The 17,513-nt window shown below is 44.1% G+C and overlaps 1 protein-coding gene across 4 annotated transcripts in view; it reads right to left on the reverse strand.

Moving 5' to 3' along the window:
- The window catches only part of LOC126251475 (venom carboxylesterase-6-like), a 196,256-nt gene that overhangs the window by 60,724 nt on the left and 118,019 nt on the right, over nucleotides 1-17,513 (reverse strand). The window contains exon 1 of one of the 4 annotated variants that reach the window (XM_049951919.1): nucleotides 1,560-1,783. The exons of the other annotated variants lie outside the window; for them this stretch is intronic. Coding sequence (XP_049807876.1) covers nucleotides 1,560-1,775 — 216 coding nt within the window. The 5' untranslated portion in view covers nucleotides 1,776-1,783. Of the gene's footprint in view, nucleotides 1-1,559; nucleotides 1,784-17,513 lie in introns of those variants that run through there. 4 annotated transcript variants of the gene reach the window in all.

Below are 17,513 nucleotides of genomic sequence, written 5' to 3' on the forward strand. Positions count from 1 at the left end.
CCCCGCCGGGAATCGAACCCGAGACCAGGAGTTCGGGAAGCGAGAATTCTACCGCGAGACCACAAGTGACGGACACTTCAATGTGGTGGATTATTTCAATACTTCGACTTAAAATAAAGAATATATGGTGGAAAACTCGACTTTATAGGGTAATGACCGTCCCAACATTGCCGTTTCAACAATGAATGAAAAGTTAGAATATAGAAAGCGAGAGGCAGAAACTGAATTTTTTTTTAAGAGAAGTGATTTACTCCAAAAGATTAAACAGACTCAGAAAAGTGGGCATAAGAGCAGTGATCGAGATATATGCTAAGATCTAGTCTAGCGGACAAAGCTGGCTAGAACTTCTGCTAAAAATACCAGACTCTAGACTACCAAAAGTAGTCTTGAATTTCAGACCTACAGGTACAAGGTCCGTGGGAAGGCTAAAACAGACACTCCTAGATACGAGGACGTGCTGAAAAGTAATGACTCCGAAATTTTTATGTGAAAATTCTTAAAATCTTTTCAAGAAAACAAGCGTTATTAATACTTTACAGACACATACTTATTTCTCAGTTTACTCATCCTAGTGACGAACTCATCGCTCCCAACGAGAGACCAGTTTGTTTATACCGTAACTATACCATGTTTCACTTTCTTGATGGAACCACAATTTCTCATTTGCTTGCACTGCTTCATCACTGTCAAAGTGAAGTCCTTGAAAGGGTTCTTCAAGTTCTGGAAACAGATGAAAGTCGGGTAGCACCAAGTCGGAACTGTATTAATGGTGATCGATGACAGTAAATCGAAGGCGTCGGATTGTTGCAGATTAGACAGTGCTTATGTGTGGTCCTGCATTGTCATGCTGAAGGAGGGGTTCGAAACGCGATTTCTTCACACTGTTTCCCACACACTGCCATAGTTACGTTTCATCCCGTCATGTTTACACTTAACAATTCGGAGCACTCTATCAGGTAGAGGACTGCAAATGCGTAAGCACGAAGAATAAAGATGTACAAGGTTAAAAATAGTTTTAATGGTTTGGACATAAAAAATTCGGAGTCATTACTTTCCAGCATGTCGTCGTCCGCCCCCGGTAGCTGAGTGGTCAGCGTGACAAAGTGTCAATCCTAAGGGCCCGGGTTCGATTCCCGGCTGGGTCGGAGATTTTCTCCGCTCAGGGACTGGGTGTTGTGTTGTCCTAATCATCATCATCGTTTCATCCCCATCGACGCGCAGGTCGCCGAAGTGGCGTCAACTCGAAAGACCTGCACCAGGCGAACGGTCTATCCGACGGGCGGCCCTAGCCACACGGCACTTCACTTCAGCATGTCGTCGACTTAGAAGAGCAACCATACCTATGGCCTAGATCCTGATGAGAGAAGTTAGAGAATAAAGAACTTCCAAAAGAACTTCCAACCTGCAGCCACACATAGTACGATAGATTTCTACATCTACATCTATAAGCGGTAAGCGACCTTACGGTGTATGGTGGAGGGTACTTTATGCCCCACTCTCAGAAATCCTGGAATGTGGACGTAGGATCTGAAAAGTAAGTTCTGTCCTCCTCGACTCACCCTGAAGCGCAGCGGCCCGACGGGCGGCTTGGCGTAGGGTATGCGGTAGAAGGCGTGGAAGGGCCGGCCCTCGCTGGACACGCGGCTGGTGCCCCTCAGCGCGCCCTGCCTGGTGCGCACCACCTCGCCGGCTGCAGCTGCGCCACTCAGAGACACATCCACCACCAACACCAGCAGCAGCAGTGCTGCAGAGGGCGCGCTCCACACTCCGGCCATGGCTGCTGTGAGCCGGCACCGAGGCGTGCTTCTCATATTGAAGAGAGCCGTATCGCAAAGTCACGGTACTTGACAAGATTCTGCATGTTATCGCGTACTCCGCCCGTGACTAACCACGGCCAAAAACTGTAACTCACGTAGCGTTACGCAATGCAGAGGGTTCTACACGTAACCGCGTACCTGAAATGTGTTGTGAGCGCTGTAGGTAACCACGTATGTCGAACATGCACTGGAGTTTTGAATGAATATGGTGGTGAATGATATTGGCGACGCTAACATCTTTAGTGCCCACACTATTACAATATACGAAATAAATTTGTCACTATAGCCGAGAATTGTGTTGAGAGATTCAGCATCTGTGTAGATAATTAAAATAATTATCATATATTGTCCTATCTCGGTTGCACATTTGTGATTAGATTACATGTTTCGACCACTCTGGGTCATCTTCAAATCTGAAACAAAGCAATACTGAATATATACCATCTAAAGTTTTGCCGTTAGTAAAAAAGATATGAACTGAACAAAAATGCCTCAAAGGAGAACCAAATGCAATTAACCGTAACTGTCACATACTGTTATAACCATAACTGTCACACACTGTTACCCATAGTTACTTCGCGTAGTTTCACTATTCAAATTAAGTGTTTTCTATATTATGCTTTCCATTTTCTTTTTATAATAGGTAATATTTAATTAAGCTTCATGCACTTCTAGGTCGTCAACATAATATCTCTTCCATAACTTTAGGATCTTTAATCCTTTCACTACTTATACATCAGTGGTCATAGCCCTTTACTTTTAATACTTTAACGAAAAGAAAATTTTGTACAGTTTAATTTTTGCACTTTTAGAGTAAGAATTTATTACTTCGAACTTTCCAAGTTTCGCACTTTGAATTTCTTCAGAAACTAATTCAGTATTCGCTTTTGTATTTGCACTTGTATAATCTACTATTTAACCCACTTTTTACAGTTTTACGTATCCATTCTGGTGTTTTACCAGAAGGTTTTTTACATTTCTGACTTTTTGCAATTTTCGTATAAGACGCTCTCTTGTTAAATCCATAGCATACCTGCCACTATCCATCCATCTACCTCTCTTACCTTCTTTGCCCATTTTCAGTCCTCCTTCGCTTTGTTTTACAATTTCAGTCTATTATGCCGTTTATGTTTTACATGTCTGTTGTTATACATCATTAGTGTTTAAACGAGAATCTTCACATGATGCTACAATGTTAGCACGACCTCTCTTGTAAAACTCTTGACATCCTCACATCCCCCTCCCTGCTTCCTTTCCGCTTCCCTCTGCCCTCCGCCCCAAACCACCAACGTATACATATTTAAAACACTAACTGCAGCTGCAAAACCCAGTACTTTCATACCTTGCTGATAGTGGGCAAGACGGGTTGTTCAGGCAACTATTTAGGTAAATTCTACGTTTAGGTAGAATTTATGCCTTTTTGACTTATTGTAAGATATTACGCGGTATATACTTAGTTGTACTTTGTTTTCGATCTGAAAATAATCCAGAGTGATCGGAACATGTTATCACTTACAAATATCCATCTGAGACGGACCAGTAAATGAGAAATATATTGAATAAATTTGTGTTTGCCCTTATGAAAGTTGTTACGTATTGATACTTAAAAATTCATATCTCCGACATCGATGCGGCCGGAAAAATATCCTGCGAGAACGGGACCAACGACGACTGAAGAGAATCGTTCAACGTGACAGAAGTGCCACCCTTCCGCAAATTGCTGCAGATTTCACTGCTGGGCCATCAACAAGTGTCCGCGAGCGTACCATTCAAAGAAACATCACCGATGTTGGCTTTCGCAGCCAAAGGTCCACTCTTGTACCCTTGATGACTGCAAGACAGAAAGCATTACCCCTCTCCTGCGCCAGTCAACACCGACATTGGACTATTGATGAATGGAAACATGTTGCCTGGTCGGACGGGTCTCGTTTTAAATTGTATCGGAGGGATAGATGTGTGCGGGTATGGAGAAAACCTCATGGATCCATGGACCCTGCATGTCAGGAGGGGATGTTGAAGCTGGTGGAGTCACTGTAATGGTGTAATGGTGTGGGGCGAGGGGTGCAGTTGGGGTAATATGGGACCCTTGATACGTCTATATACGTCTCTGAGAGGTGACACGTACGTAAGCATCCTGTCTTATCACCTGCATCCATTCATGTCCATTGTGCATTCAGGCGGACTTCGAAAATTCCAGCAGGACGATGCGACATCTCACAGGTCCACAATTCCTACAGAGTGGCTCCAGGAACACTCTTATGAGTTTAAAGACTTCCGCTGGCCACCAACCTCCACAGATATGAAAATTATTTATCATATCTGGGATGCCTTGCAACGAGAAATTCAGAAGAGATCTACATCTCCCGCCCCCCATGCAAAATTAAGGGAGTGAACTCACTCCAGCTCTACTTCAGACATTAGTCGAGTCCATGTCACTCCGTACTGCGGCACTTCTGCATGGTCGCGGGGCCCTGCACGATATTAAGCAGGTGTATCAGTTTCTTTGGCTCTTCACTGTAACAGGCTGTTTGAAGTTAATACCCTGTATATCGTTAATGTACGATACACCTCGGCCATCTTCACAATGTGACCGTTAGGCGGGTCCCGGATAGTGTAGGGGCCAGTCTGTCAGCCGCCAGACGTGACTACAGGTCCTACTGGCAGCCGTCCGGCGAATCAGATACGCCGCCAGATGTCGCGACGTGAATGGTCTACATGAAACGTATTTCCATTTGCGAACATGGACAGCCATCAGCTGCAGAATGAAATGACGACAGTGAAAACTTGTGCCGGACCGGGACTCGAGCGATCGCCTTACCATTTGGCTATCTGTGCACGACTCACGTTTAGACCTAAACTTCCATCTGTCGTCAACCATGCGTCAACAAGCTGCACTCGTACTTACATTATGTATATTTCCGTACAGGAGAGATATTTTATTTGAAAGTCGCTTGCCCGGTGTCGATGGATAAATGTGGTACTGCAGCGCCACTATTAGTGGGAATTACGATGCGAAGTTGTTCTGGAGATGCATGCATGCATACATTCATGTCTAAAGGAACTTTCCATCGTAATTCCGAATAACTCTGGCACTGCAACATCACGCGAGCATAGAGTACTCCATTACTCATAGACACGTGATTAAAAATAGTGCGCAGAGTATTCTGCTGCGAGTAACCTGTTTAAGGTCCTTCACAGACTACATAAGGAGTTTCTTCCACAATCAGGGCTCCCTTCTGTGTATCCAGGACGATGCGTCGCGCTCCACCGCCGTTATGACGACGATTCGTCGTGCTGGGGCTAACTCGATGCTCCGGATCATTAGCACTCCAAGTGGGGCCTATGACGCCGCATGAACACTATGGACCTTGCTTGTTCACTTTGGTTGCACCATACTCTAAGACCTCTCACTGGCTATAGACACTGACAATCACTGACTGATGTCTAACTCCAGAAAACATAACTGGCACACTTGTTTGTTTTACAGCGTTACAGCCTAACTTCAAATGGCTCTAAGCACTATGGGACTTAACATCTGAGGTTATCAGTCCCCTAGCCTTAGAACTACTGAAACCCAACTAACCTAAGGACATCACACACATCCATGCCCGAGGAAGGATTCGAACCTGCGACTGTAGCAGCAGCGCGGTTCCGGACTGAAGCGCCTAGAACCGCTCGGCCACACAGCCTCGCTCAAGCAGGCTTAAGTCCTTGTCCACACCGGCTTTCCGCCAGACTAGTTAGTGGGGTATTAACTGTTAGTCTATTAGAACTGACCTTCTGACAAGAGGTATGTTTTGGTCTGGCAAATTAGCGAGAAATTATTTGTTATTGTTGTAACTCGGCCATAAGTCAATTACTATTTCTTATTTTGGTCTTCAGCCATGAACACCAGCACCAAAAGTGGATTTGCGATTACTGACAATAAATAAACTTTCTTTCGTTAAGTCCTGAGAGTCGTTCATGTCCGATGACTGCAGATAAAGCAGTAGAAGACCTATTTCGTTCAAACTTAAGCAAAAGTTTGATTAACTTCCATCTAATAACTGGTGTGCAGATAATCTGCCACACTAAAACATCTTGAATGCTTCGTGTTCTGCAGCTTGAAAAATTTGTTAAATGACATCTTTTAAACATGTCTTAAACAATAAACATCTCTTAAACAATTTGAAATGGCTAATAGCCAAACCGCTATTTTTTGTGGAACCCATCCTCAGTGGCATGTAGGCTGCCCAGTCACATTAAAGTGACCACCTGTCAGAAGCCTGAAAATCCTACTTTTGTAGTCCAGACCGCCAGGAAATGTGCAGGATGAAGGTCAATCAGGTTCTGGAAAGTGCTGTGGCGCGAACAACCCGGTAATACAGGTTCTCGACTAGTTTTCAATTCAGGAAGTTTGGTGGCCAGAGGAGTAAGGTAAAATCATTGTGTTGTTCCTCGAACGATTTGCGTTCAAGGTAAAATCATTGTGTTATTCCTCGAACGATTTGCGTTCACTGCGAGCTATGTGACACGTTGCACTGTCCTGCTGGTAGATGCAATCGGACAGAGGAAAAACAGTCTTCATGACCCCGAGGATAGATGCATACTTATGTTGTTGTTGCATTGTGCCTTCCAGAATCACGAGATCACCCACAGAATGCCACGAAAACATTTTCCTTCTGTGATCTTACCCCGAAAACGTCAAGTGCCAGCTGTCCAATGAAGCAGAAAACGTGGTTCATCTGAAAATGTCACCTGACACAATTCAGTGGTCGTCCATTTTCGATACTGTTGTGCAAATTTCAGCCTTCGTTGCCGGTGAACAGCAGTCAGAATGTGTTCAGGTACCAGGCGCTACTGCGGAGGTTCATACGCAATAGCATTTGATGAATAGTCGTTGAAGAGACATTGTCGGTAGCGCATTGGTTCATTTAGGCAGTCAACTGCTCGATAGTTGCACGTCTATTCGTCCATACACATCTCCACAGCCTGACGTCTATGACCCGTAGTGTGCCACTGTTATCTCGGCGACGGTTTCGGAAAGTGCCATTTTGTTATGCAGCGAATAGTTTAACCATGGCGGCATGTGAACTGTTTACAAACTCACCTATTTCGGAAATGCTTCCACCCTTGGCCCAACAGCCAACAGTCATGCCCTTTTGGAAGTCCGTTTTACGACAACGACCGCACTGTTTTCCGCTTTCCCTGACGCGCTTTACACGAGGGTTTGAAAATTTTGTTAGTGTCAACTATTTATTTACAGCTCGTAAAAATAGATACGTGTTTCTAACTTTTACTGACCTTCAAAGTAGTCACCATCATTGTGTATAACCCGTTGCCAGCGATGTAGAAGTCGTAGGATACTCCTAGCAGTGGCAGCTGTGTTGACAGCTCGAGCGGCGCGGTCTATTTCCTGACGAATTTTTAGCAGTTCTGAAGCGAATGTCGTGAAGTATTTCCTTCAGTTTAGAAATCGAGTTGAACTTAAGAGGGCTTAAGTCAGGCGAGTGCAGTAGGTGGTATACATTTAGCAGTCCCATCAGTCAAACAAATCAGTAACAGCTTGAACTGTACTTGCTTGAGCATTGTCCTGCAAAATGATGGTCAGGTCCTGCAGAAAGCGTCACCACTTCTGTCTTTAAGCTGGTCGTAGGTTGTGTTCCAAAAATGAACAGCACAGAGACAGAAGTGATGACACTTTCTGCAGGACCTGACCATCATTTTGCAGGACAATGCTCAAGCACGTACAGTCCAAGCTGTTACAGGTTTGTTTGACTAATGGGGCTGCTGAGTGCTATACCAGCTACTGCGCTCCCCTGACGTAAGCCCTCGTAAGTTCAACTCGATTTCTAAACTGAAGGTAACACTTCACGGCATTCGCTTAGGAACTGCTACAAATTCGTCGGGCAATAGACCGCACCGCTCGAACTGTCAACCCAACCGGCACTGCTAAGAGTATCCTACGACTTCCACATCGCTGGCAGCTGGTTATACACAATGCTGGTGACTACTTTGAAGATCAGTAAAACTTTGAAACACGTATCTATTTTGTACGAGTTGTAAATAAATAGTTGCCACTATTAAAAATCCAACCCTCTTATTTTCTCCATTACCAGCGCTGCCACCTGCCTTGTGTGAGTGGCTATTGCATATTAACGTCGAACAACAACGGTGATCTCATTAATATGACTTCATCGTGTATTATATATCTTTATACCTACGATATACATGTTAATTATATAAATTCTTTGTGATGTCCAAATCGATGACCACCTTACAGTGTACAGGTTATCGCAGTGGTTCTCCTCTCAGATCTTAAACGGTGAGATGCCTTTGTCGCATTGGATACACTTGTCATGTAATGTAAACGTGGAACTATTTAACCCGGCCAAGGATACTGTTTATTGTTAACAGAGGATTAAATTCAAGATACAGAAGATTGCAGGAAGGAAGACTGCAGAAAGTATTAGGTTAAGGAGCCTATCTGTCAGTTCCATGTTTACATTATAAGATAGTTGTATCCAAAGTGACCAGGAAATGTCACTGTTTAAGCTCTGGCAGCGCTAGCAAGCACGAAAACTTTTATACTGTCCGATAAACATCGACTTGAACGTCACAAAGAATGTATAATTAGCACAGATGTCATTGACGTAGAGATATTTAATGACCTGCTTGACAGTTACTAAGGAACGACTGGTACTTGCTAAAAAAACAACTGTCAATTGCTACCGAATCCCCGACCAATGATAGTTAAAGAGAATGTAGAGGGTGGGACACGTGAAACCTGAGCACAACGCTTTGTAAGCGCTCGACAGTTCATGCAATATGGTATTTGACGGAGATTGTTGTGGAACCGGTTAGTAGTGGCATTCCATGTTCTGTAGTGAAATGTCTGTAAGACATCGTTTGAGTACTTACGATCTTGGACGAGCAGCAGAACGGCTCGAAGCCTCTCAAAGTGTCACCACTGTTGTCACAATAATGGTTTTATCAAGGCCGTGGTCTGAGTGGAGTGGGAAGGACACGGTTGAACGCTGTTTCACCTGCAGCGTGCAACACGAAGTTGTCTGACGATTCGGAAGTGCCCTGGCGGAAAACCAGTCGGGTGGCGCGTGCAGGTGGCTGTAACAGCGTCCAGCAGAGCGTGCTCGTGCAACATGAACCAGTTTGTGGCGAACCACGTCCTTTGAAGAAATTATCACAGCGGCACAAAAAACGGCAGAAATTTGGTAATCTAGTCAGTATAAAAATAGGTCAATTGGAAGGAACTGGAAGGAAGACATGGAGTGAAATAGCAACGAAGCCTAATATTGACGGTAAGTAAATGTTCTCATTGTATCATTCGGTTCTGACAAAAGTAATTCAAAAACATATCTCGCACATTTGTTGCCACTAGAAATGTTAGATGCAGTTCTTGAACCTGTTTAATATAGTTTCTTGTAAAATAAAATCTAGAAAAGCAAGTAAGGAAAAAGAGTTGCATGCTCTTTTACTTACATTACGGTAACTAGCTTCTCCCCTGGCGGTGCATTTTCGCGTATTCTCGGAACTTACCAGGATCTGATCGTAAAGTCCCATGCAGGGTATTATGCTCTCCAAACTAATTCTGTCTGTTTCACTAGAGTACATTGACCTTTACACTGAATAAATGGACTGAATAAATCGTATTTGCTTCCAGTGTAAAATCGGATAGCAATGTGTTCCACTTTATTGTTTGTTTCATCTCTGCAGAACGCTACTAAACACCGCTGAACAAAGAGCTGCTACTCAGGACTCAACATTGTTGGCTCGCTGGTGCCCACGAGAAATACGTGCCCCACAACGAACTTGTGGTGTCACACTAGTCGGCTTGTCAGCCAAACACTTCGCGAGCGCTCGGCTCTTGCAGGGCCCACGGAAAAACAACATGTAATTGAAAAGGTGCTATCTAAAGGTCTTAACTTTATCATGTACAGTAGAGAACTTGCATGCGCTTAAACATTCATTGAAGAATTACTTAACACATTTGAAATATATATCTGATGTAATTAAATTTCCCTTGAGACGTGCGAGTCTCAACTTTATTTTATAGTGATGGAAAGCGAAGAAATGAACCGAAATTTGTGTCACAGTCAGGACTTGAACCCGAGTCTGCTTGCTTACTGGGCAATAGTGCTAGCCATTGCGTCACCGTACTGGTATAGGTCATACAGCTCACGGAGTACACTAGTCCAGAGCCCTCTCTAACATAAACTTCAATTCGTAGCCCATGCAGCCGCGTTACATATACCACTGTGGCTGTGTTATGGCTAGCACGTCTGCCTAGTAAGCAAGGAGATCTGGGTTCAGTTCCAAGCCGTGGCACAAACTTCAATTCATTTCTTCAGCTTCAATCATTAACATCTGAAGTAGTTACTCCCTCCCCGCCGGAAACGGCTGCTGGCACTCGTGAGACCTGTAGTGTCATGTTCTGTGACGTAGGCGCCAATACCCTTGCCTTTTTACTGGCCTTGCAGCTCACGTTACGACGTCATCGAGCGTTCTGCCCGCCCTCCGCCACGCTGAACTCAGGCCATAGACTAAAGTGCCTTCTCGCAGCTAAAAAGGCCGATGAAGATAGAAATACTATGCGAAAACATGCCGGTGGTCTTAGAGGAACACCATACCACAAGAGGATCATTACGTGCACTTAGTGGCGAAAATGAATACGCAGCTCATTGCAGACCTTGCAAACTCTACCAGTACACGTGTCTCTGCCAGATCCATTTCGCGGCGGCTAAAGCAAGCTGGTTTGTATGCTCGGTAGCCTGTTAAATGCAGCCTACTTCAACCAAGCTATCATCGAGATAGAATTTGTTGGCGCAAGGAGCATGGTGACTGAAGTCAGTAACAGTGAGCGAGGGTGATGTCCTCTGACGAATGCCGTTTCACTGTGGCAAGTGACTATGCCCACTAGTTATTGTGGAGGGAGAGAAGGGTAAACAAGTTGCACACAATAGAATGTTGATGAGCATCATCGATGTGATTTAGACGTTATGGTATTTGCAGCCATTAGCACAATCGCTGCAAATCTACACACGTCGTTCCGTTACAGCATAAAAGTGTTTCAGGCAGACTATTCCTGATAATGTCCGTATGTTTCGGTGTGCAACAGGTCCTGAGTTCCTGATTATGGACTAGTATACTCGTCCACACAAGACCACTGAGATACCTGACGCACTGGAAAGTGAAGATATTGAACGTACTGTATGGAATAACTTGTGTACTGCCCGGACCTAAGCCCTACAGACTGTGCCTGCGATGTTCTGGCAGACGTGTTTCTCAACGAACACGCCCTCCCCATAGCGTGTAAGAACTGAAATCTGCTTTGAAAGAGGGGTGGGAGAATATTCCTCAAGGATTCCTCAATAATTTGATAGCCAGCACGAATGAGCATTAGTGCTCAAGGACGGTATATTCCTTACTGAGAGCCGCATATCGAGTTTTATGTTGTGAGTCTGACACGTGTCAAACATGAACGTTATTTACTCCTGTTATCTCGCTTTCCCATGTCGAAAAATCTGTGCCATTTTTCGTTATAAATGTAGCACTCCACATCTTTTATATGTATACATTGTTCCATGTCGTCAATCCTTGCCTGTGATTATCCTTGTTTAATAATGTATCTGCTGCTTAGCAATTTTCAAGCAATGTATATGGGACTGACTGGCAGTGGGTTCTACGACCAAACACCGGTTTGGTAATTACACGTTTTAAATGCAGCTTATTTTGCTGTAAGATTTCCTTTAAGAAAATTCCGCAATTCGTGTATTAATTTATTTATTACTAGTTCTTCTCATGAAATGTGAACATCTTCAGATTTCTATTGCCCTGGTGGAGACGTGTTAAATGTGTAAAACTTCGATCGGCACCATTGTCAACACACATAGACTGAGAACGAATTTGGACTCTGCTGTGGACTCTGTGCTAATTGGAAATTTTCTAACCGATCAAAACTGTATTTGCCTTCAGTGGGCAGGAGCTCTACCTACTGAGCTAGCCAAGCACGTCGCACTATATGCATCACAGTTCCACTTCAGCCAGTGCCTCATCTCGTGAGTCGTGTTTGGATACCTCATTCAATACAGAAATTGTCTGCGAAAGGCAAATGTCCCAGGTTCGAGTCCCACACTGGCACAAAGTTTCAGTTTACCTGGAAGTTTGAAACTGTATAGATTTATTTTGTCATACTGAGTAACTCTCTGCACAAGACTACAGACTCACAGTGAAACTGGGCAGCTCAAGTATTGACAACTCGTCCTGTTGATGAAAGTGGGATAATTTTTGCTTCAATGGCTAGGCAGTCGAGCAGACTAATCGTCGTTGCGTGTAATTGTTGCAGTAGCTTCGTCTGTCTGGGGTCCGTGTTCTATGACTGTTGAGACCAAGAATGGGTGGCCCAACTTGAGGTGTCATTTATCATTCCCATAAACTATTGTCTTTTGATGATAATTCGATCACGAGTCAACTTAACCGTTACCAAGATTCTTGCAAAACATATACAAGAAATTAAGATTTTTAAGTTGCATTCTCAATATTCAAGGACATTTGCATTATACATAAAATTACCAGTAGTAGTCAAAATGCCACCTATGCAGCACAATGATGGGCCAACTACAAACAGTTAATTAATTAATTAAACAAGCCTGTCCCCGCAACTACATCACAACTGTGAGCTAATGCCACAGCAGGACTTAAGTACAAGTTCGACAAACTTTAACTAAAAAACATTAAAATGCACACATCTCCACTAATAATTTTGAACTCATGTAGGTAAGATACGTCAAGCTACCCAAAGGCTACGCACATGTAAAACCGAACCCACAGAAGTACTGCACTGATTTGATACAAGCCTATTCCACCTAAAGCACGTTAAGTCTTTAAATAAACTACCAGTTCCCTAAAACACAACTTAAATAATAAGGACAATTAAACCCTTAATTTTTAAAGTAATCAAAAAACACAGTCTTAGTTCGCCCAAAGACTCATCTCACGCCCACAAGAGCCATACAATAACAGATGTACTGAGTCAGTTACCTCCTGATTCGGCGACATCCACGCCGTGGTATGATACGAAAGGAATAAGAATAAACTGCCCAACTTGTGTCTGGAACTGGAGATCCGCAGAACTGAGTGTGACCTGCCAACACTTAGGCCTCGCGCGATGACGAGAAGGTCGCCAAAGCAGAAGGAAAACGCGTCCCTGTCCCGGACCAGCAGAACAGTAACGCGTCAACCACTGCCGATACAAGGCCGTCACATATAGCAAACAACAAACGGCAAAAACAGTTTGATAAAAATGAATATATACAATAGTAATTAAAAGGGCAATTGAAAATTCAACTATTAAAACTTCAGTATGGAAGCGGCCTGCTCATAATATTGCAAGTTATCATTTCCAGCAGTAACAAGAGGCAATGTACAAGGTTTTCTAAAAGAACAATTACATAATAGTTCAAAAAAGATTTAAAAAATAGACACCGTAATTGGGATACCCATCAGATGGCAGATGGCCGGTTAAACTATACACCCGTAACCCGAACGGCTCCTCAACACGGAATAAGTACGCACACACGCACACATGACCCACATGTGCGTAGCTTTAGGCTGAGTGCACACAACTTTATTTACAGGTCAAAAACAATAACATGCCCCAGGAAGGGTCATGAAGTCTACAACAAACAGAAATTACAATCAATAGTATTAAATCCTCAACAATAACAAACCATGATTTCTAGTACAAGATTAACATTTCAAAATACTAGCTTGGCGCATGCAGAAACCTCCAGATTCAGACACACAGCCGCAAAGGGGCAACCAAAAGGCATGAAGAAGCTGGATTCCTGGCCAGCTCACACCGGGTACGATTAACAGTCTTTGAGTGCATTAGTTATTCTACAGTCTTCATAGATAATGTCAAACAAACGCCAAGGAGGGCAATAGCTTCAGGACTCCAGGTTGGCAATACATAATACTGCCCTGCTGCTCGTGGATGCTAATAAGTTCTTCAATACATCTCGGCGTATTTAGCGCAGCACAATTGACTGATGCACGTCGTGACCAGGTTGCAAGAGATGAGAGCTTCTCCTTGTCCACTAAACTCACCAGTAGCAACGAACAGCGCTGCAGGAAAAGGCGGGTGCCCATAGTCCAACGGTTAACGGTTTCAACTCGCTGCAATCGACGGGAAGTCGAGTACCCAGAGCACGCGTCCAGCTCCGTGTCCGACACATCACTCACCACCACACAGTTCCAGAGGGAACACACAACCCAACAAAGATGATACGACTAGGGCCAAAGTCGATGGAACGATCGCACAAGCGGTGCCAGTAGGATCACGCGCTTGCCCTCAGGGAAGTCGTCACGGCTGAACTGTGATGGCAGATACGTCTTCGCGGTGGAACTTCATTGACTGGAACACATTTGTCTTTAGTGATGAGTCTTGCTTGGAACTGAGCTCCAGTGACCAAGATGTGTCCAGAAATGCCCCGTACAATGGTGGAATACCAACGTGACTGACACCGAACATATGGCCTGACAACCAGGAGTTTTGATCTGGGGAGCCATTTCACATCAGAGCAACATCCCTTTCGTTGTCATCCGCGGCACCCTTACATCACAGTAGTACAGTCCGGTTTGTGGCCGTTGATGTAAATCCTTCCTTGGCTTGCGTTTCGGCAAAATAATGGCTGCCGCACACGGCAAGAGTTTCTACTGCTTGTCTTCGCCCATAGCAAATCGCACCTTGGCCAGCAAGTTCGCCGGTTTTCTCCCCAATGGAGAACGTTTGGAGCATTATGGGCAGGGCCCTCCAAACAGGTTTTGATGATCTAAAGCGCGAATTGGACAGAATTCGGCACGAAATTTCTCAGGAGGACACCCAGCAACTCTATCCATCAGTGCGAAGCCGAATAACTGTTTGAATAAAGACCAGAGGTGGACCAACGCGAAATTGACTTTCTCAATTTGTGAAGATCTTTCTCCTAAAAATATCATCCAATTTTTCTGAAATTATGATAATTTGTTTATCTGTACCTATACATCACATCTCCTCATTTTCCTACCACCCGTATAATTCCTTCATGGTGCATCGTTTCTTTTCTTTTATGTGCTAAATGTGCCTTCATGGCATCGGAACGTAATCTTCTTCAGCTGTCCATGATACTTGTAATGTATGACGAGAAAGGAAGCCATATAATGAGAAAGTGTCACGACAGGTTTGTCTCGTCCTTGATGAAGTCGATGTGATTTCCTACTATTTTGGCAACTCCATGACGCTTCAGAATTAAAGCTGGACAGCGTTGACATCTTACGCCATATTTCGGCTGACAGCCAGTGAATCATATTCAGCCTCAAGTTGGATGAATGCTTGCCATACTCCGAAGGCACCAAATACTATCTCAAATGCTTCGAATCCCTTCTTTCCAATTTACCCAAAGTCCATGATTCGCTTCCGTACGACGCCGTGCTCTAATCGTATATTCTCAGTAACGTCCTCCCCAAATGAAGACCTCTGTTTGATACTAGGAGGCTTGTCTTGGTCGGGAATTTTGCCTTTGCCTGTGCTACTCTGTTTTTTATGTCCTTGCATCGCCATCATGGGTACTTTTGCATTCAAGGTGGCAGAACTCCACTTCACCTACGCCGTGATTACAAATTTTGATATAACGCATATCTCTTAGTCTCATTTCTGCTACTCCTCATTACTTGCCAAGCAATTCATTTAATAACTGCTTCATATTGATTGATTACTGGCAACAGAAAATTACCCAGTGTTAGTCACAGTTTGTGAGTCTCGTCCTTCATTTTCGATCAAGAAATGACTGGCTGAGTTAGAAAGCGATACCTCTCTTGAAAGTGACCCACGTGTATGACCTAACAAAACTACAACCACAGCCTAAATCATCAGCAAAGTGCACAGCATGGTACTGGATGACGTGCGAAACAGCTGATGGCGTTGAGAGATCGGAAAAAGGATGTACATGAAGAACTTATTGTAAACCAGTTTTCTGTATACGGGTTGCCACATTTGTCGAATGATGACGAAAAAGTTAATTTCTCAACACATTTACAATAAAAAAGGCGAAGTCGGCTTCATTACGTTGATAACATTATACGGAACAAACAAAGTCGTGAGATAACGATATGCACATATATAGATGGCGGTAGTCTCGCTCCCACAAGGTATAAAAGGGCAGTGCATCGGCGGAGCTATCATTTGTACTCAGCTGATTCATGTGAAACGGCTTTCGACGTGATTATGGCCGCACGACGGGAATTAAGAGACTTTGAACGCGGAATGGAAGTTGTAGCTAGAAGCAAAGGACATTCCATTTCGGAAACCATTAGGGATTGAGTATACCGCGATCCAAAGTGTCAAGAGTGCGCAACGACTACCAAATTTCAGGCATTATCTCTCACCACGGTCAACGCAGCGGCGAAATGCCTCCACTTAACCACCTGTAGTAGTTGCGTTTGCTTAGAGACTTCAGCCGGCCGGATTGGCCGTGCGGTTCTGGGCGCTACAGTCCAGAACCGAGCGACCGCTACGGTCGCAGGTTCGAATCCTGCCTCGGTCATGGATGTGTGTGATGTCCTTAGGTTAGTTAGGTTTACAAAAAGAAACAGACTGTGAGGTTTTACGCTAAAATGTGGCTACCTGATTTTATCAGCAATTGATTTCCTTTATCTAACATTTTGAATCAGGTTCACCGTCACTGGGGGCTTCTCTTTCTCTCTCTCTCTCTCTCTCTCTCTCTGTCATCGTGGTATTATACTCCAAAACTACTTTCGTAATCGTATCCTATTACTGCAGTGACTTACGGAGGAAAATTCTGTTCTTCGGTATCGGCCAATGACCTATTAAAAGGCTAGACCCACTGGTGAAACACTGGTGAAACACTGAGTTAAATGCAAATGAGAAGCCGGCCGGTGTGGCGGAGCGGTTCTAGGTGCTTCAGTCTGGGACCGCGCGACCGCTACTGTCGCAGGTTCGAATCCTGCCTCGGGCATGGATGTGTGTGATGTCCTTAGGTTAGTTAGGTTTAATTAGTTCTAAGTTCTAGGCGACTGATGACCTCAGAAGTTGAGTCGCATAGTGCTCAGAGCCATTTGAACCATTTTTTAGAGACTTTAGTGCCAATAGACTAGCAACACTGCATGAAATAACCGCAGGAATTGTTATGAATGCCCACGCACTGTGTCAGGGGGCCAAAGTTGTTTGCGACTGGTATGAAGAACGTTCTGGCTACCCATATCGGCCGTCGTGAATCCCATCGAACATATATGTGACACAGTCGAGAGATCAATTCGAGCAAAAAATGCTGCCCCGGCAACACTTTCGCAGTTATGGATGGTTTTAGAGGTATCCTGGATCATTATTTCTGCATGGGACTTCAAACGACTTGCGTCCATGCCATGTCGAGTTGCTGCGGGTGAAAGGAGGTCCGACACGATATTAGGAGGTGTAACATGATTTTTGTCACCTTAGAGTACAACCAGTTATATCAATAATTTTGCTATTATGTCTGTGTAAAATTTAGAACTGCAATTTCTGTTTTAGCATACGCCTTAGCTTCAATGTACTAAGAAGCACCTTCAGTGGAAAAATTAGTTGATGTGGGACCACTTACGTGCTTTGTGACGGTTGAACTCCGTCAGCGAGGCGAGCAGATTTGAACGCCCGCCCAACCTCGC

This window comes from Schistocerca nitens, chromosome 4 (genome assembly GCF_023898315.1).
Source record: "Schistocerca nitens isolate TAMUIC-IGC-003100 chromosome 4, iqSchNite1.1, whole genome shotgun sequence".
Taxonomy (NCBI): domain Eukaryota; kingdom Metazoa; phylum Arthropoda; class Insecta; order Orthoptera; family Acrididae; genus Schistocerca; species Schistocerca nitens.